Source organism: Zalophus californianus, chromosome 7 (assembly GCF_009762305.2).
Source record: "Zalophus californianus isolate mZalCal1 chromosome 7, mZalCal1.pri.v2, whole genome shotgun sequence".
In the NCBI taxonomy this organism is placed as follows: domain Eukaryota; kingdom Metazoa; phylum Chordata; class Mammalia; order Carnivora; family Otariidae; genus Zalophus; species Zalophus californianus.
In genome coordinates this window covers 81378050-81399118 of record NC_045601.1, presented here as the reverse complement: position 1 = coordinate 81399118, position 21069 = coordinate 81378050, and the positions used below count along the sequence as shown (strand labels likewise).

Genomic DNA, 21069 nt, shown 5'->3' with positions numbered 1-21069 from the left:
GTGTGTGTGTGTGTGTGTGTACACACCACATTTTTATCCATTCATATATGGATAAACATTTGGATTGCTTCCACCTCTTTGCTATTGTAGTTAATGCTGTGATAAACATAGGGGTGCATATGTCTTTTCAAATTGGTGTTTTCATTCTCTTTGGATAAATACCCAGTAGTGGAATTACTGGATCATAGAGTATTCATTCTATTTTTAATTTTTGAGGCACTTCCTACTGTTCTTCCACAGTGGCTGCACCAGTTTGCATTCTCACCAACAGTGCATGAAGGTTCCTTTTTCCTCTACATTTTCACCAATACTTGTTATTTCTTGTGTTTTTTTATTTTATCATTCTGTCAGGTATTTTTGTGGTTTTTGATTTGCATTTTCCCAGTGATTAATGATGTTGAACATCTTTTCATGTGTCTCTTGGCCATCTGTATGTCTTTGGGAAAATGTCTATTCATGTCTTCTGCCCATTGTTAATTGATTTGGTTGTTGTTTTCTTTTTCTTTTTCATGTTGAGTTGTACTAGTTCTTTATATATTTTGGATATTAACCCCTTATTGGATATATCATTTGCAGATATATGGTATCTTCTCCCATTTAGTAGGTTGCTTTTTTATTTTGTTGGTTTCCTTCACTTTTTATTTTGGTGTAATCCCAGTAGTTTAATTTTACTTTTGTTTCCCTTGCCTGAAGAGTCATATCTAGAAAAATGTTTCTATGCTAGTCAGAGAAATTACTGCTTATGTTTTCTTTTAGAATTTATATGGTTTCAGGTCTCACATTTAGATCTTTAATCTATTTTGAGTTTATTTTTGTGTGTGGTATAAGAAAGTGGTCCAGTTTTTATACTTCTGCATGTAGCCATCCAGTTTTCCTAACATCCTTTGTTGAAAAGACTTCTTTTTCCCATTGTATATTCTTGCTTCCTTTATTGTAGATTGACTATATAAGTGTGGGTTTATTTCTGGGCTCTCTATTCTGTTCCATTGATCCATGTGTTCATTTTTGTGCCAGTGCCATACTGTTTTGATTACTACCACTTTGTAGTATTTCTTGAAACTGAGATTGTATTACCTCCAACTTTGTTCCTCTTTCTTAAGATTGCTATTCTGGGTCTTTTGTGGTTCCATACAAATTTTAGTATTATTTGTTCTAATTCTGTAAAAAATGTTGGTATTTTGATAGGGATTGTATTAAATCTGTAGATTGCTTTGGGTAGTATAGACATTTTAACAGTATTGGTTCTCCCAGTCCATGAGCATGGAGTATCCATTTGTTTGCATCATCTTCAGTTTCTTTCATCAGTGTTATATAGCTTTCAGAGTATGCTTCTTTCATTTCTTTGGTTAAAGATATTCCTAGGTAATTTATTAATTTTTCTTTCTCCTACATCATTATTAGTGTATAATCAACAGATTTCTGTAGGTTATACTCGTTCCTGTGACTTTACTGAATTCATTTATCAGTTCTAGTAGTTTTTTGGTAGTCATTTTTTTTCTTTCTTAGGGATGGAGGGAGAAGAGGAGGGGGCTACAGGGAGAGAGAATCTTAAGCAGGCTCCATGCGCAGCACAGAGCCCGATGTGGGCTCAATCTCATGACCCTGAGATCATGACCTGAGCCAAAATCAAGAGTTGGACACTTAACCAACTGAACCACTGAGGTGACCCTTTCTGGTGGAGTCTTTTGAGTTTGTATATAGTATCATGTCATCTGCAAATAGTGAAAGTTTTACTTCTTCCTTACTAATGTGGCTGTTTTTTAATTCTTTTTCTTGTCTGATTGCTGTGGGTAGGACTTCTAGTACTATATTAAATAAAAGTTTTGAGAGTGACCATCCTTGTTCTGTTCCTGATCTTAGAGGAAAAGTTAATGTTTTCACCATTGAATATGATGTTAACTGTGGGTTTTTCATAAATGGCCTTTATTATGTTGAGGTATGTTCCCTCTAAACTTTGTTGAGAGTTTTTGTCATGAATGGATGTTGTACTTTGTCCTGTTTTTTCTGCATCTGTTGACATCATCTTGTTTTTATCCTTTCCCTTGTTAATGTGATGTATCATGTTGATTGATTTGTGAATATTAAACCACCCTTGTATCCCAGGAATAAATCCAAATTGATCATGACGAATGATATTTCTTAATGTATCATTGTATTTGGTTTGTAAATATTTTGTTGAGGACTTTTGCATCTATGTTCATTAGAGGTACTGGCCCATAGTTCTGGTTTTTTTGTAGTGTTTTTATCTGGTTTTGGTATCAGGGTAATGCTGACCTTGTAGAATGAATTTGGAAGCTTTTACTTTCTCTTCTATTTTTTGAAACAGTTTGAGTAGAACAGTTATCAACTTTTCTTTAAAGTTTTAGAAGAATTCACCAGTGAAGCCATCCAGTCCCAGACGTTTATTTATTGGGAGTTTTTTGATTACTGATTCAATTTTATTCCTGGTAGTCAGTCTGTTCTAATTTTCTATTTCTTCTTGCTTCAGTTTTAGAAGGTTATATATTTCTAGGTTGTCTAATTTGTTGGCATATAATTTTTCATAATATTCTCTTATAATTTTCTGTATTTCTCTGGTTTTTATTTCTCCTTCATTTATTTTATTTTATTTATTTGAGTCTTCAAGATTAGATCTTGCAAATCATAGTTTTACTCTCAAACATCACTTTTCATTCATTGAAAATCTATTAGTTACCATTGCCTGGAATATGAAGTAAATCTTGCTAATAAAGTCTTTCAGGTGTAAGAAAGGTTGATGTTGGCTAAATAGATATTTGATCACTGACTGTTTTTAGTATAAATTGTTAAATTCATTATATTTGGATTTTTTTTATAAAATAGATATTTGGTGCTTGAAAAACTGAAGAAAGAAGAAGCTGACCGAATTCATATATTCAGTTCTTTTTTCTATAAACGCCTTAATCAGAGAGAAAGAAGAAATCTTCACGAAACAACTAATCTATCGTAAGTCAAGCTCTGAAAATATTTAACAAATGTAGTAAGTCACTCAAGTTTAATTTAATAAAAAATGTACTTGTATTGAGGTAACATCTTGTAATTCTGTTGTCAGTTAGCAAAATTAATATAATTCATAATACTCTAAAGCCTCAAGAATATCTGGAATTCATAAAGGTTTTTGGTCCAATACCTAAATCAGTATTCCCCAAAATGTGCCTGACAATTAAAAAAAAAGAATTACTTGGATACTTATTAAGTACAGATTGCTCTGTTTTACCCTAGATGTTCTATTCTTAATACTTAAGAGAGGAACCTATGACTCTGTACTTTTAATAAGTTCTTTGGATAATTCTGCTCCAACAAGTAAGGAAATACTGTTCTGCATATTAGGCTTCAATCAGTTTAATTCCGCTCCATTTAGTCATTGCATCCAGCCCTAATTTGCACTGATAATTGGTCAGAAGATACATACAGAATGCCGTAAGGGCTGTCAGTTGTCTTGAATTGATGGCTATTGTGCATAATATAAATAATAATATATATTTTTTTAAGATTTTATTTATTTGACAGAGACACAGCAAGAGAAGGGAGCACAGGCAGGGGGAGTGGGAGAGGGAGAAGCCGGCTTCCCATCGAGCAGGGAGCCTGATGCGGGGCTTGATCCCAAGATCCTGGGATCATGACCTGAGCCAAAGGCAGACGCTTAATGACTGAGCCACCCAGGCACCCCAGTATAAATAATATTTTATACTGTTTCAGTGATTCCTAATTTTACATCTTGGAGTTGATGGTAGTGATTGGTTTGACTAATGTTCATAGTCTATTTTATTTCATCTTTTGTAATGCTCATTTTTCCTGCTGTCTTCTCCTCAGTCATTATGGGTCATGGTCTGATACATTTCTCAATATAGTTGCTAATATGCAGAAATAAAAATAGTAGCACTGGTTCACTTAGTAAGTAGTAGCAGGAACTAAATAATTCTTTCTTGCAGATTCAGTGATGGGCAGTTTCACACCTTCCTAGCTCCATCTGAGATGATCTATTTTCTTTCCCCAACTTGTTAAATCATCTTATACAACTGTTTTGTTAACATCTTAGTCTTTATAATTTATAAATGGCTGCATATAAGCTGAAGCACTAGAAGAAACATTTCAGAAAGTGATAGTTTATCTCTTTTCTTATAGAATACAGCAAAAGCGACATGGGAGAGTAAAAACGTGGACCCGGCATGTAGATATTTTTGAGAAGGATTTTATTTTTGTACCCCTTAATGAAGCGTGAGTAATAATTTTCTTTATATAAATGTGAAGGCTATTTTTAGAAAATGTGTTTATGAGTTGAAGAATTCATTCATTTTTAAACTTCTTTCTGAAATTTGTTGTATATGTCTATATGCTGCTTATTTTATGAAAATTGATAACAGTTTTTAGTGAGTCATGTAAGATGTTGAATTTTATAAACACTAGCAAGAGATCTTTCTAATTTTGTTTTACTCATCAGTATAGAATAATGTCATTTTTAAAAAGTGGTGCTATAATCTACCAAACATCCTACAGAACAGACTTCTTTATACAGAATAATGACTAGGTCACATAGATTTTGAATCTTTAGAAAACACTTTGGCTCTTAACCAAAAGAAGAAAAGGTGGCTAGATTTATGTCGTATACTCAAATTGAAAACCATGCTGACTACTTTAAGCTATTTTCTAGGTAAATGGAGGTGGTAAATATTTTGTGTTCTCCCACAGTGACTAGAGAGGCATTGATGTGTAGGATAGTATTATACAGTTTAGACTTGAGAGATTTTATATTTCATTTTTCTGTTTTCCTATGCCTTCCAGCCAAAAACTCCCGGGAATACACCTGTAGTTGGACAACTTGGGTTTATTACTTATATCAAGGGAGAACACACACCATGGGCAATCATGGAGCCTCTCAGTAAAAGTGTGTTTGAAAGCGCCTATAATAGAATTTGGGCTTTGGTTTGGTTATTGGGGGAAGATGTAAGGAAGCAGTTGTTTGCTTGGGTAAAGAAGTAGCATTTACCCATTTAGCAAAAAAGGGGAATATTTGGCATTTTTTTTGGTTGCATTGTGACCTTGTTTGTCTCTGCTTAGACAAATTGAGAAATGTCCTTGCTTTGTCTCAGTTTATCATGGTTGCAGAGTAAGTTTGGGATTGGTATTCTGTAAGATTGTTTATGTCTAATAAGCCTAGCTGTGCCAGGCTAGCTTCTGAATATGCTCTTTTTTTTTCCTTACTATGAAAAACAGATTCACTCAATAGTATAATCAAATTCTGTTTATTTCAAATCATACGTTAGGGCGCCTGGCTCAGTTGGTTGGGTGACTGCCTTCGGCTCGGGTAATGATCCTGGAGTCCCAGTATCGAGTCCTGCATCAGGCTGCCTGCTCGGCGGGGAGTCTGCTTCTCCCTCTGAACCTACCCCCTCTCGTGCACTCTCTCTCTAAATCTTTCTCTCTCTCTCTCTCTCAAATAAATAAATAAATAATAAAAATAAAATAAAATCATATGTTAATCATAAGACCTGTGCTCTCTAATGACCCAGCCAAAGATAGGTAGGCTAGGTCAAACACTGGTTATAGCTATAAAGCCTAACTTCTTCAGAGCTATATATCTAAGTCAAACATAGTGTCATAATTTAAAACCAAGTTTAAAACTAATTCTTAATTTCTTCATTATCCTCAAAAATAAGTTTTCTTGACAGTAATTTGTCATAAAGAGTAACATGTGAGCTGCTTGCTTAGGTGAAAGGAAAGATACACAGAGAGAGCTATTTGTCAGAAATGAATTATAAAAATTTAAGGCACACACTTTAGCAATAGAGGCACATTCCTCTTAGTGTATCTGCGGTGGATTAAAGCTATGATTAATCCTTCTAGTTACCTTGGTGAAAGAGAATGGACAAAGATGTAGAGTCAGTAAAGGATTCTGCAAAAGAACTATGCCCTTAGTAGATGAAAGAATAGCCTCCAAATCCTGAGGGTTCTTTTTGTTTTGTTTTGTTTTTGAAGAGCTAAAGCCACACATAGTTCTGTTTGCTAATTATTTTAGATAGGATGCTGTGTTTTTGCTGTTTTATTTTTAATTTTCTTGGTAGTGGTAGTTTCTTAAACTTTAAAGTTTATAAGCTATTTGTTAAAAATTGATAAGGAAAAAATGTCAACATTTAGATCCAATCGATCTTAAGTGAAACTACTTGTTTTAGTCTCTTCTTTCACTGGTCGTTTAAGGTCAATGTGTAGCTGCTATTAAAAGGGATCATAAAAGCAAAATCCTGTCACTTAGAGGTTGAAAATAACCTCAGTTATATCTAATTCAAGTTTCTCCTTTCGGCTAGGTAAAGAAAGAATTTATAACAGAAAATTTATACCTTACACGTATTTGTCATAGCTAAGAAATGTTAAAAACTGTGGTAGACTTTGGTTATACATTTAGATTGAGAACTGCTATATTATACCATATTAACCAATTTTTAAAACATATTTATTCACATGTAACTTTTTTTGACATTGAGTTGTGACTTACAGTCAGCCAAATCTTGGAATATAGTGAGAAAGATGGTGTGTTGTTCTTTCTACTACCCTTGGCTGACCTAAGTCCATAGGATAGTTAGGGTTAATAAAGAACAAGAGAAGCATTCCTCCATCTCACCTTAAAAATACTGAGGATGAAGCCAGGCTCTGTCACCCTTGGTTTATGCTATCTGATGAAGAGACAGTTAGTGTTTCTTCATATTACCTTGGAGGAATTTAACATTTTGTAAAAGTGAGAATATAGAATAACTTTTGTTCATACCAAGCTAATGCATTTTTTCGCTCCTCAAACACTTATTAAGGGGCGCCTGGGTGACTCAGTTGGTTAAGCAACTGCCTTCAGCTCAGGTCATGATCTCAGGGTCCTGGGATCAAGCTCCTCATCGGGCTCCCTGATCGGCGGGAAACCTGCTTCTCCCTTTCTCACTCCCCTTGCTTGTGTTCCCTCTCTTGCTGTGTCTCTCTCTGTCAAATAAATAAATAAAATCTTTAAAAAAAAAAACACCTATTGAATACCCTATTATATGACAATGACTACTCAGCTAATAAGTTCTCTGACATCTATAGCCTGTTCATTGTATCCTAGCATATAACACTGTCTAGGAAATAGTAAGCCCCTAATAAAATACCTCATTAGATTAATGAATATTAGCCAATGTTAGCTGTACAGCTTTTTACTCAGAGCTTCTAACCTATTATTGGAAACCATGATACCTGAATTTCGCTGTATCAGGAGCACCCACCTGATAGCTGGAACTCTACTGAAGTTTTATAATGATGCTTAAATAGATACATTATTTCATTTTAGTGGTATATACATCTCAATAAGCATAAGACAAAGAATTATTTAATATTTTCAACATTAAGCAATGCCTAACCTTAAGAAAAACAGACATGGGGTAAAAGTTTTTTTTTTTTTTTTAAAGCTTTTTTCTTTTTAAATATTGGATATTTTATTTCTTCCTTTTAAGTCTTTTTATCTATTTATTTATTTGAGAGAGTGAGAATGAGAGAGAGAGAAAGAGAGAGAGTACATGACATGAAAGGGGAAGGGTCAGAGGGAGAAGCAGACTCCCTGCTGAGCAGGGAGCCCAATGTGGGACTCGATCCCAGGACTCCAGCATCATGACCTGAGCCGAAGGCAGTCGCTTAACCGACTGAGCCACCCAGGCGCCCCTGGGGTAAAAGTTTTTTAAAAGCTATATTATATGTGTAATATTTAGAAAAATGCTTAAAATTATACAGTCTATTTAGACTTCTGAAAACATTTTAGTCTTGAGGCTAGTTTTCTATTCTTTGACATAAATAGGTCAAGGGGAAGGTTAATGAGAATGGTGAATTACAGTGATCTAATTTATATTTTCTTAAATTGTCTAAAAATAAGAATGAATTTTTCATTCAAAAAGCAATAAAGTTTCAAAGGATGTTTGCAAAAGTGAATGCAGGCTACATAATTCTAAAAAAATTATGTTGTTTTTGAATAGACATTATATTCTATTAATGATCATATAAACAAGTAGATTCATTTGAGAATTGAAAAAATTGGGCGTTCTTAAGAAATCTGTTGACAGAAGCTTTAGAAAAAATATTTCAATTGATATTTATTGCCAAATATAATAAACTCTCATAATATATTCAGTAGTTTCATTTGTTTTTTACAGTGCACACTGGTTTTTGGCTGTTGTTTGTTTCCCTGGTTTGGAAAAACCAAAGTATGAACCTAATCCTCATTACCATGAAAATACAGTCATGCAAAAATGTTCAGCTGTAGAGGACAGTTGTATTTCTTCTCCTTCAGCCAGTGAAATGGACAGTTGTTCACAAAACTCTTCTGCCAAGCCTGTAATTAAGAAGATGCTAAACAGAAAACATTGCGTAGCTGGAATTGATTCAAGTGCCGAACAGGAAGAAAGTGACCCTCATTATCGGAGAAACATAGGCAGCGTGAAATGTAGTCTGAAAAAAATAAATCATACTGCAAGTGAAAATGAAGAATCGAATAAAGGAGAATCTGCATGCCAGAAAGTTAATGATAGGACTAAAAGTGAAAATGGCCTACAGAATGAATATTTAAGTTCTGTGCACCATACAGGTACGTTTCTAAATGTTCTTAAAGAATCAAGGAATTCAGAATAAATTGGATTTTTTTATACATAGGATTAAGATTTCAGAGCATATTTTTTAAGTCAGATTTATCAAGATATGACTTATTTACAGTAACATTCACCCATTTTATAAGTATAGCTCAGTGAGCTTTGATAAATATGTACAGTCATGTAATCTCTACAGTAAACAAGATTTAGAACTTTTCCATCACTCCAAAAAATTCCCTTATACCTTTCTACAAGTCAAAGGTTTTAACATTGTAGTACAAGGTCTACATTTTTCATTATAGCAACTTGGATTTATTCTTATTTCATAAGCAGTTTACTGTATTTGGCACAAATAGTAGTTGGACAGTCTATAAGGCAAATTAGTTCATTCTTCTCAATTTACAGATGGGCAAATAGCGATCAAATAGCAAGAATCAGAAATTAAAGCCTTTTCCTCCAAAATAGTTGTTGACATTCAAATGAAAGGTTAGTTCCTTATTCCTCACTCTCTTTTATGTTTCAGTGGGAAGAAGGGCGCTAACCCAACCTCTGCTTTTTTTTATTTCCATTCAGTTCTAATGAACTGAATTTTTTCCCTTGAATCAGTTCCATATTTCTAGCACTTGTTAAAGAAATCTAAAGTGTCTCTTCCAGTACTTAAGTTTCATATCAAATCAATTGTGTAATTTTCTCTCGATCTCAAAAGTAAAATAATCTATTTAAAATCCATAATATGCTATGACATGTGCCTTGCTTATTAAGCTGTGAATAAATCTACTACATTTTCTTTGGAGGAAAAAAGTCAGAATAAGGCATAGAAGAAATTATGTGAATTCAGAAAGAACCTATAAAAATTAAGGCTGGCGCACCTTGGTGGCTCAGTTGGTTAAGTGTTTGACTCTTGGTTTCAGCTTGGGTCATGGTCTTGAGGTTGTGGGATCGAGCCCCAAGTCAGGTTCCATACTCAGCGGAGTCTGCTTCAGATTCTTTTTCCCTCTGCCCCTCCCTGCTCACGCGCTCTCTCTAAAAATTAAGAATGCTGAACATAGTCTTGGTACTTTTACCACCTTATTTTAGTAACTCAGAAAGCTGTTGAGTTTGATGAAAATAATTTTTATTTGTTTGACATATTAGCTGCATAAATCTGACAGCCCTAGAGTGATGATCTTTGTGCCCTTTGGGAGGTATAAGATAAGAGCAGAAGGGGGAAATTTAGCAGTTACAGCAAAAAAGTACATGTAACAGATAAATATTTGCTTTTCTAACTCACTTTTCAGTCTATTTCATTAGGCAGGAAATGGAATGCAGATAGACAAAGTAGGTAATCACCCAGTGCTGCCTATATTATTTTTCAGTTTTTGTATTTTAATACTTGAGTAGAAAAAAAATAAGAGGTAGTGAATAGTCATATTAAAGATTAATTACCATTTTGGTACTCTGAAGCCTAAGCCTTCAAGGCAGTATGAATTGTTTCTCATTCCCTTGAAAACAAAGTCTTGCCAGTTAGCACATGAAAAGATGATGGACATCATTAGACATAAGGGAAATACAAATCAAAACCACAATGAGATACTTCCTCATATCACACTAGTATGGCTACAATCAAAAAGTCAGATACTAATAAGTGTTGGTGAGGATGTGGAGAAATCAGAACCCTCATATATTATTAGTGGGAATGTAAAATGGTGCAGGTGCTTTCTTTGGAAGACAGTTTGATAGTTCCTCAAAAAATTAAATGTAGAGTTATAATATGACCCAGCAGTTTCACTCCTACATATATATCCAAGAGAAATAAAAACACACAAAAACTTGGGCATGAATGTTCATTGTAGTATTATAGCAGCCAAAATGTACAAGCAACCCAAATGTTCATCAGCTGACAAATGGATAATCAATTAGTGATATATCTATCCACTGAAATATTATTAGGTCGTAAAAAGATATGAAATACTGATACATGCTACAACATTGCTGAGGCTTGAAAATATTGTGAAAGTAGTCACAAAAAACCACGTATTATACGATTCCATTTGTATGAAATCTGAACAGGAAAATTTATAGAGTAGATTAGTGGCTGCTTAGGGCTAGTGTGGTGTGGCATATAGGAGTGTGTGGGGGCGGGGAGGTGGGGGGGAATAATAGCTGAAAGGTACAGGGTTTCTTAATGAGGTTTAAAAATTTACTCTGATGAGGGACGCCTGGGTGGAATAGTTGGGTAAGCATCTGACTCTTGGTTTCGGTTCAGGTAATGAGATTGAGCCTGGCATCAGACTCCATGCACAATGCAGAGTCTGCTTAAGACTCTCTCCCTTGGGGCACCTGGGTGGCTTAGATGGTTAAGCATCTGCCTTCGGCTCAGGTGATGATCTCAGGGTCCTGGGATCGAGCCCCGCATCGGGCTCCCTGCTTGGCAGGGAGCCTGCTTCTCCCTCTCCCTCTACTATTCCCCCTGCTTGTGCTCTTGCTCTGTCAAATAAATAAATTAAATCTTAAAAAAAAAAAAAGACTATCTCTCCCTCTACCTTTGCCCCTCCCCCTGCTTGCACATGGTCTCTCTTTCTCTCACATAAATATTTAAAAATAATAATTAATGGGGCACCTGGGTGGCTCAGTCGTTAAGCGTCTGCCTTCAGCTCAGGTCATGATACTAGGGTCCTGGGATCAAGCCCCACATCGGGCTCCCTGCTCTGCAGGAAGCCTGCTTCTCCCTCTCCCACTCCCCCTGCTTGTGTTCCCTCTCTCGCTGTCTTTTTCTGTCAAATAAATAAAAAAATCTTAAAAAATAAATAAAAAAAAAATTTACTCATGATAGTTGCACATATGTGCAGATATATAAAAACAACTGAATTGTACACTTTAAATGGGTGAATTGTATGGTATGTGTTATATTTCCATAGAACTCTTTTCTTTAAAGTTCCCTTTTGATCAGTAATCTCATACTATAATGTGAATTAAAATTAAAAATGAGTTAAAGTTCATGAGCTAAAGCAATGGGACAAAGCCTACAGCTTCATATACACAAACCCCAGAAACTTCTAATGGCCCTCTCCTTCAAATTAATGTTCTAGTTGAGTAATACCTAGTTAAATTTAAGTAAATAACCTCACTAATCCTACTGGAGATCAAAGTAAAAAATCCTCTGTTTTACGAAGTTTGACTTCTTAGTGTCTGTTTATCCTTTTTTTTTTCCAACTATAGTTTGTGTATTTGTTTTTGTTTTGTTTTTAGTTTGTGTGCAACCATATCAACTCCATCTTCCTTAAGGGAAATTAATTTACCTTTATTGGGTGTGATACACTGATTATTTTCTGTTCTTTTTGATGCTTGCCTTAATCCAATGATGATAGTGTCCCACAATTTGAAAATTAGTGCTCTAGAGTGAGTCTGCATTTCTGTGTTTTCATCAGATGTTTCCAAGGGATCACTCACCCAAAAGCACTCTGAGGTGCTTTTACTATCTCAGAGAGCTTGGTTAAGTAGTCTGTCCTATATAAAATGATGGCATATTAAAAATTGGGATAAGAGCTTATAAAAATTTCTGTGATTATGATTACTATCTCAATAATTGATTTCTGTTTTGCCTGGGAATATAATTGACAGGATTTAAACGAAGCATTTTATTTAATTAATTAATTAATTTATTTATTTATTTTTAAGTAATCTCTACACCCAATGTGAGGACCAAATTTACAACCCCAAGATTAAGAGTTGCACACTTCACTGACAGCCAGGCTCCCTTAAACAAAGCATTTTAGGTAGTTTTAATATAGTTTTAACTATCGAACACAGAGTCATAAGTGTTGACTCCTGATGTCAGATAACATGCTGTAGTAAATAAGTGGGAATTGTATCTTATCATAGAGATTGGGTTAAGGCCAACTGTTGGAAAATAATGTGTGGCATCAGTACTTTCATTTGGTAGTTTTTCAGTTGAGCACCATATGAAATAGTTGTCTTGCTATGGTACGTGAAAAATGTGTATGTTTTGAACTCTAGAATCATACTTGGCATCCTCAGAGGATCTCACTGTATGAGAAGCTCTCAGAAACTGGGACTGGTTAAAAAAACAGTTGAGTTATCACCTCTCAGCATACACCAGGATACTTGTTTACTGAATGAAATAACTGGCTTCACTATTTAAATTATTTTTCTCCCTTTTTTTAAATGCACATATATTTAATTGTGTAGGTTTATATTTATATTACACAGCTTCTGTAGATATGAATAATTGGCTGCTAGAATAACTTGATTATAATTGAGTCTGAATTGCCTGAGGATTTGGACAGATTTTATTCAAATACAGATATTTTAGCTTCAAACAAACATGAAAATACAGATTTTGAAAAAAATTGAAAAGGCTATTTTACATATAAAAAGATTTACCATAGTGCTTTATTATTTATTTTAAATAGTATGTTTCTAATCACAACATTTAGAGAGAGAGACATCTTTCTTTTCAGGAGCATGTTCTTTTTTGCTGTCTTCCCATCCCATCTTGCTTATATTAATATTTTTAATTCCCCTTTAATAACTTACACAAAAATAAACTTTTATCCTGTCTAAAATACCTTAAAGTCATACTTTTTAAAGTGGAAAAGGTATACTCTTTAATAAACAGATAACTAAATTCGGTATTAAAGTCCCTTGGTTTTCATTATTTTCATGTAAATCTTATATTTCTTTGAAACATCATGTATGATTAGCATCTTCCAGCAAAATATTTTATTTTTAAAGATTTAGATTCTTGAAACTGACCTTTAAAAGTATCAATTTCACATTTTTCTTATGAGTCATTTCATACTACCAGCATCTATATTTGGCTTGTCTCATTTTATTTTATTGAAGTCAGTGACTATAACAAAACATGAAGGAAAAATATACAGGGGTGCCTTAGTGGCTCAGTCAGTTATACGTCCAACCCTTGATTTCTGCTCAAGTCATGGTCTCAGGGTCATGAGATCGAGCCCCATGTCAGGCTCTGCGCAGGGCATGGAGCCTGCTTAAGATTCTCTCCCTCTCCCTCTGCCTCTCCACTCCTCACTTGTGCGCACGCACTCTCTCTCTCTCTCTCTCAAAATAATAATAAAAAATAAATGTAAGAAAAGGAAAAATACACAGAGTTGGAAAACTCATCCATAGTTACTGTTCTACGTCATGATTATTTTCATTTTTGTATTTTTCTTTTTATTATTTGTCCCAAAACAAGCCTGTTTGACTTAATTTTAATCATGTTTTTTAATCTGTATTATACAATTTTCACAATTTTATAATTTTAATTTAAAAAATGTATAACATTTTATGTTCTACAATTAGCTAACTGTTCCTATTATGGACATTAGGTTATTTTTAGACTATTGTAGCTTCTGTTACTAAAGATAACTAGCATACCTAGCACAAAAATGTTTTAATATACGTACATGTATATATCTGTATATATTTAAATATACATATATTTATAATATAATTGATACCTGGTTTTAAATTTTAATAGAATTAAATTTTAATGAATAAATTTAATGAATTCTCTGAGTTGTAGAAGCAACTTTGTAATTGATTACTGAATCCAGGTTTTTATTAGAAGTAAGTTATATTTGAAATTATATGTTAATGCAAATTTTATATCCATAATTACTATATAATTAATTACTAGCATTTTAATATCATATACTATAAGTTATGTGCATGTCCTTTTTAAATTATATAATGTTTCTTATAGATGGCTTAAGCAAAATTAGACTAAACTATAGTGATGAATCAACTGAAGGTAGCAAAATGCTTGAAGATGAACTCATCGACTTCTCAGAAGATCAGGATAACCAGGTAAAACCTAATGCTTAGCAAAAAGCTCCAATATCTTATCTTAAGTTTTTCTTTGGAGTCCTATAAGCAATTCCTTCTACCAGTAACTCATGCCTTCTGAATTTGGGTCTCATCTCAAAGCACAAACCTACGTTTTTAATTCAGAAGTTGCCAGGATAACTGTATAGGGTTGTTTTGTTCTATATTTCTTTTTAGGGTTTTTGTTGTAGTTTTTGCCATTGTGGATTAAACTAACATTACCTACCTCAGGAAAGTTTTAATACAAAATTGATTCTCCCACCTAAACCCAGCCACTATCCCCACTAACCTTGCCATTCCTTTCTCTTCCTCTTTTAAAAGCCCTTATGGGTCATACTTAACCTTAATCTTTGGTCTAACTTATTCAGGAGGCAAATGTAGATACTTGATTATGTGGTGCTTGAGCACAGCAAAATTACTATTTTTTCCACATTTCCAGTGAGTCTTTTCTTTCTTCTAGTTTAATGTATATGTATCATGGCAGGAGCATATAATATTTAGTTAAAACTAACATAGGTAAATTCTCCTATTTCCTTAGAGTTCCATTTGCTCTAATAAATTTTACTTACACCAAGAATAAAATGTATTTTGGAAAATATTTTATGACTTCAGTTAAAGAGGGCTTTATATTGAAAGAAAAGTTTATAAGAATCTTACAGCATTCCATTTCTTTAATCTCTGACCTTTCTTTAGTTGTTTGAATAAACTTCAAGTTTATCTAAGAGTGAAGATAGCTTTGTACTGCACCCATTTTTCCTTTTTGCAATCCTCCAGTGAACAAAAGCCCATTTTTTGTCATGTCCCTTGCTGTACAATGTATGTCTAAGAAATACAGTTTTTCTCTGCAACTTATACAGGCATATATATATATGGGTTATATTCAAGGTTTATAATGAGTGCTGTTCTTATGCTCCTTTGGTTGTAACAGTTATATGAACTCGCTAATCTGTGTTTTACTATTATTTCTATTGTTGATTATTTCATTTATAAGGTTGCCAGAGACTTTCTAAAGAACAGGGAAAGCCAAGCCTTGTTTTACATTCAAGATAATCTACAAAATAAGACACAGTGTCCTTAAGTTGTCTTCTCTTAAGGGAAGTACATATATGGTTCTGTCAAGGAGGTGTTCCAAAAAACCCTTTAAATATTTGATTGAAAAAATTATTTATGTAAAAGAATAATAAATACAAGTCATTCATGTTCCTATTGTGAAACACTTCACAACAAACTAAATTTTTGTAGAAATATCTAAAATCAGAGCAGTAGTATTTGAAGAAGAATCAGTCATACTATATTCAGTCTTTAAAATTTTCTTCTACATTGAAAATAGATGTAACATTTTTTCATAGCCTTCTGATCAGTAGTTTCTTTTCATTAAAATATCAGTGTTGTGGCATTAGATAATTAGAATCAAATGACCACATTTTCTCATGTCTGATTATTAAATAGAAAAAATTTACATATTTGCCACAAAGATTTTTATTATCAATAGTGCTATTTTGTGAGGTTATTATTTAGATTGTATATCTTCACTACTAACAGGCTGTCTTTTATAGGATGATAGCAGTGATGATGGATTCCTTGCCGATGACAACTGCAATTCAGAAATAGGACAGTGGCATTTAAAGCCTACTATCTGTAAACAGTAAGCATTAACTTTATATCTTGCATACTGCATGATAAACTTTATTTACACACCCTCATAGAATAAAACATAACTGGACAGTTTTTATTCAAACAAGTCCTTAGATGTCACAAAACCTGTCAAGATGAGTGAGGAGAATTAGATTATGCCCAGGGTCCAGGGCTCAAGTTGAGGAGAATGGATAATCATTTCTCTGTTTGAATGTAAAGTGGAATCTTGCAAAAAACACTGGATTCTAAACTAATTTTTTTTTCTTTTTCTTTTTTTTAAGTAATTTCTACACTCAATGGGGGGCTTGAACTCAGAGCCCTGAGATCAAGAGTTGCATGCTCCACTGACTGAGCCAGCCAGGTGCTCCTAAACTAATTCTTCTATATGATGATTACCTGTTTTTTTTATCTATTATAGTAAAATCTAAAGTAGATAAAATAGTTAAAAATGGGGTTATTTCAGGGCACCTGGCTGGCTCAGTCAGAAGAGTGTGTGTGTGTGACTCTTGATATTGGGTTTGTGGAGTTGAGCCCCATATTGGGTGTAGAGATTACTAAAAAAAAAAAAAAAAACTTAAAAAAAATAGAATTATTTCTACTTGGCATTTCTGCTTTCCCACTTCTGGTAATTTGGAATCTAGGGATGTTCAAATTTTCAGAATTATTTTGACATTACTAAATTTTGTATTCTTTTAAGGAACCAACAGTGGAACTTTAGTGAAATATGTTCATAATAAGATGTGGTTCAATTAATATTCTACAGTTTGGGTTTTTTTTTGTTGTTGTTGTTACGTTTTTGTTTTTTAAAGATTTTATTTATTTGTCAGAGAGAGTATAAGCCGGGGGGAATGGCAGGCAGAGGGAGAAGCAGGCTCCCCACTGAGCAAGGACCCCGATGTGGGACTTGATCCCAGGACCCTGGGATCATGACCTGAGCCTAAGGCAGACGCTTAACCGACCGAGCCACCCAGGTGTCCCTGCAATTTGGTATTTAATATAATCATGTATATTTAAGTATTGTGTTAGGGTATATGTATCTGTAAGATTTATTTCTTCCCCAAGTTTTACTGAGGCAAGGGAATTTTGAATATTTAAATTCTATTGTTAGTGCTCATTTTTTTATGCCTTTTTAACATTATAAAGTATTGGGGCACCTGGGTGGCTCAGTTGGTTAAGTGGTTAAGCGTCTGCCTTCAGCTCAGGTCATGACCCCAGGGTCCTAGGGTCGAGCCCCACTTTGGGCTCCCTGCTCAGCTGGGAGCCTGCTTCTCCCTCCTGCTTGTGCTGTACTCTCATTCGCTCTCTCTCTCTCTCTCTCTCTCTGTCTCTCAAATAAATGAAATAATCTTTAAAAGACAAAAACATTATAAAATATTAACATTTGGTCATTTCACCCTACAGACCTTGTATCCTACTGATGGACTCACTTAGAGGCCCTTCTCGATCAAATGTTGTAAAAATTCTAAGAGAGTAAGTTCAAAACTATAATTTGTATTTTGTATTCTGGTGGGAATGAGGGACTGTGTATATTTATATATGTATATTCTTACTATATGTGCATTATTGCAGGTATTTAGAGGTGGAATGGGAAGTTAAAAAAGGAAGCAAAAGAAGTTTTTCCAAAGATGTTATGAAAGGCTCTAATCCAAAAGTACCCCAGCAAAACAACTTCAGTGATTGTGGTGTATATGTGTTACAGTATGTAGAGAGCTTTTTTGAGGTGGGTTTCAGTATGTTGGATCTAATATAATAAATAATAAAATAGCTTATAGTGACTCCTTAGACAACACGGGTTTGATTTTTTTTTTTTTATAAATACAGTACAGTACTATAAATGTATTTTCTCTTCCTTGTGATTTTCATAATTTATTTTCTCTAGCTTTATGTAAGAATACAATAATATAATACATATAACATAAAATATGTGTTAATTGACTGCTTATGTTTATTGGTAAGGATTCTGATAAATAGTAGGCCATTAGTAGATAAGTTTTTCAGGCATCAAAAGTTCTTTGTGGATTTTGGACTTCACAGGGTCAGTACCCCAAATCCCCACATTGTTCATGGGTCAACTGTATTTGACCTTATATTAATGTAAAAAACACAATAAGGAAATATTTTAAAGAATTTGAAAACCATTTCAAAAATTTTTCCAGGGAGCAGAAACTCCCAAATTGGAGAATTTTTAAAGCATAAAAAGACTATTTATATTTTATCAAATCCAAGGTTTGTTGACTCCATTCTCATCACTCTGATAACTCTCCCTCTCCATTAACTCTTCCCATCTTAAGAAATCTCTCCCATGATTCTGACTTTTCACCCTCTTTTCTCCCCTTTATGGATATATTTATGGAGAAGTATTTATATTCACTGTCTTCATTTCCACAAGTCCTACTTGTTTCTCAAATCTCTGTAATCTGGCTTTACTCTCATCCTTATATTGAAATTGTTACCAACCTCCCAGCACCACTTGACACTGTTGACCATTCCTTCTTCATAATGCTTTCTTCCTTTGACTTCAGGGATACAATACCATACCTCTTTTGGATATTTTTTATAGTTATCTTGACTCTTGGGGTGCCTGGGTGGCTCAGTTGGTTAAGCGTCTGCCTTCAGTTTAGGTCATGATCCTGGGGTCCTGGGATTGAGCCCCGTGTCAGGCTTCCTGTTCAGCAGGGAGCTTGCTTCTCCCTCTGCCCCTCCCCGCTGCTCATTCTTGTGCTCTCATGCACGCTCTCTCTCTCAAATAAAATCTTTAAATAAAAAAGATAACTCAGCTATCTTTAAAAAAAATTATCTTGACTCCTTCCTTTTCTTCATCACCAGTATAGTGCTCAGTTCTATGAATTCTATCACTTAACGTTATATATGTTCAATTCTTTATTCTTGCTGCCACTTTCTAAGCCCAATACACTGGCATCACCATTCTGAATTGCTGCACCAGTCTCTAAGCATGCTGCCTTTTATTTTTCACATTTGTTTTCCAGAAACTGAAACCTAATTGTTATACTCCTGTTGCTCTTGGGCTAAAGATGAAAATCCTTCACATGGCCTAAGTGACCCAACTTCCGTTGAAGCTTCTAGCTTCATTCATTTCCTACCATTCTTACTCTAGCGTTCTGTTTATCAGCCACCTGAATGTCATTAAGTTTCTTGTATTATGTCATGTTTTTTCTTGCCTCTAGCCCTTGATACATATGTCCCTACCTGGGGTGTTCTTCCCAGTTGCTTCTGTCATTTTTTACTGGACTAACTCCTACTCATTCTTCAGGTCTTAGCTTAAATATCACTTCTTGGAATTGTGTTAAGCCCCCAGGCATGAATTTTCATAGGACTTTCTGCTTTTACTCTCAGAATACTTGTCATGTCCATTGTTTTTAATTGTTATCTGCCTATGTAGACTAGAGTCAGCAAACCATTTGTAAAAGGGCCAAGTAGTAAATATTTTAGGCTCTGTGGCCATACAATTTCAGTGTCTACTCTCTGTTCAGGTATTGCGGCATGAGCGCACCCACAGGCAATGGAAATGAGTTATTGTGGCCGTAAGGCTTTCAGTAAGGCTTTATTTACAAAAATAGACAGTAGGCAGAATGAGGCCCACTAGCTGTAGTTTGCCGACCTCTGGTCTAGACTATAAGATCTTTAGGCAAAAACTGTCTCATTATCTCCAGTGCCTAGCATAATATCTGGCATGAGATAGATAATTAAATACTTATTAAATGAGTTACTGATTTTTCATTTTTAACTTTGGAATGCTTTTGTGATTGAAACTAAAATATTATAATTTTCTAATGTACATTTAATATTTTAATTTCCAGAATCCAATTCTCAATTTTGAACTACCTATGAATTTGGCAAACTGGTTTCCTCCCCCAAGAATGAGAACAAAAAGAGAAGAAATCCGAAACATAATTCTGAAGCTTCAGGAAGATCAGAGCAAAGACAAAAAGAAGCATAAGGACACTTACTCAACAGAAACATCTTTAGGTGAAGGAACAGAACAATATGTCAATAACATCTCAGATTGATCCATTTCTGATGCTTGTCAGTATTGCCTTCAGAAACTGAGTGGCTTTCAGCTTTGGATATAGACAGTAAAGAACTGAAGTGTTCACTACTCAGAGTGATCTGGAAATGTTAATGCTTGTATAAATGTCATATAATTAATTTCCGATGGAGTATGTATTAAGTAAAAGTTTGTAAATATGTTAATGAGGCCAATTTTTCCAGCATTTATAATTATTTTTTTCACTTGTTAGGAAGCTTTTGTTATGTATTTTCTGTTAATAGTACTTAAAACTGCAACTTCTAAACACAAAATAAATAAAAAGAAAATATTTATAGGAGGAAATGATTAATTTGATATTCTTTAGTGAATTTGTATTAAATTCCTTAGTGAGTGTGACATATTTCATGGGAATATTCAAGTATCTATGATAATCTTTTGACCTTCTGCATTTGTTCTAAAATAACTTGAAACATGAAAATATGATTAAATATAAGACATTTTGGACAAGAAAGACATCTTCATATGCTTGTATAGTGGAAAAAAATAACAGCTTTTTAATTCATACACTCCCTTGTGTTCAGAGAACCCCAAAAATGTAATATTTATAATTTTACACAAATATTTAAGAAGCAGTATTAAGAGAAATTCAAAGAAAAATAACCTTGAATTATACTACTAAATAATAATTATACTTTATCATACCTTATTGTCAAGTACATTTCTGAAGACATCAAAGACTCAGGTTAAAACTATTTTGGTAAGTGCAGCTTAAATTTCAAATATCCCATGTTACCTTTCTATATTATAGCTTAAAGTATGCTACAATCTGTGTGATATAGTTAATTAATAAACGTTTTTAATCTGTGTGGACACAGGAATTTAAATAGGAATTTACTATTTTTTGTAATGGCTTTTGCTATTTTTTCATTGCTCATTTTGTTCTCGTTATTTTGATAAACAAAGTATCAGATTTCTGTG

At 33.9% G+C, this 21069-nt stretch overlaps 1 protein-coding gene across 6 annotated transcripts in view; it reads left to right on the top strand.

Annotated features, from left to right (window-relative positions):
* SENP6 (SUMO specific peptidase 6) overlaps positions 1-21069 on the top strand; it is a 110120-nt gene extending 89051 nt beyond the window's left edge. For all 6 annotated transcript variants that reach the window (XM_027601206.1, XM_027601205.1, XM_027601209.1 and 3 more), the window contains 8 exons: positions 2842-2964; positions 4144-4236; positions 8178-8608; positions 14326-14429; positions 16004-16092; positions 17484-17552; positions 17652-17802; positions 19901-21069. In XM_027601206.1, coding sequence (XP_027457007.1) covers positions 2842-2964; positions 4144-4236; positions 8178-8608; positions 14326-14429; positions 16004-16092; positions 17484-17552; positions 17652-17802; positions 19901-20110 — 1270 coding nt within the window. In that variant the 3' untranslated portion in view covers positions 20111-21069. The remainder of the gene's footprint in view (positions 1-2841; positions 2965-4143; positions 4237-8177; positions 8609-14325; positions 14430-16003; positions 16093-17483; positions 17553-17651; positions 17803-19900) is intronic.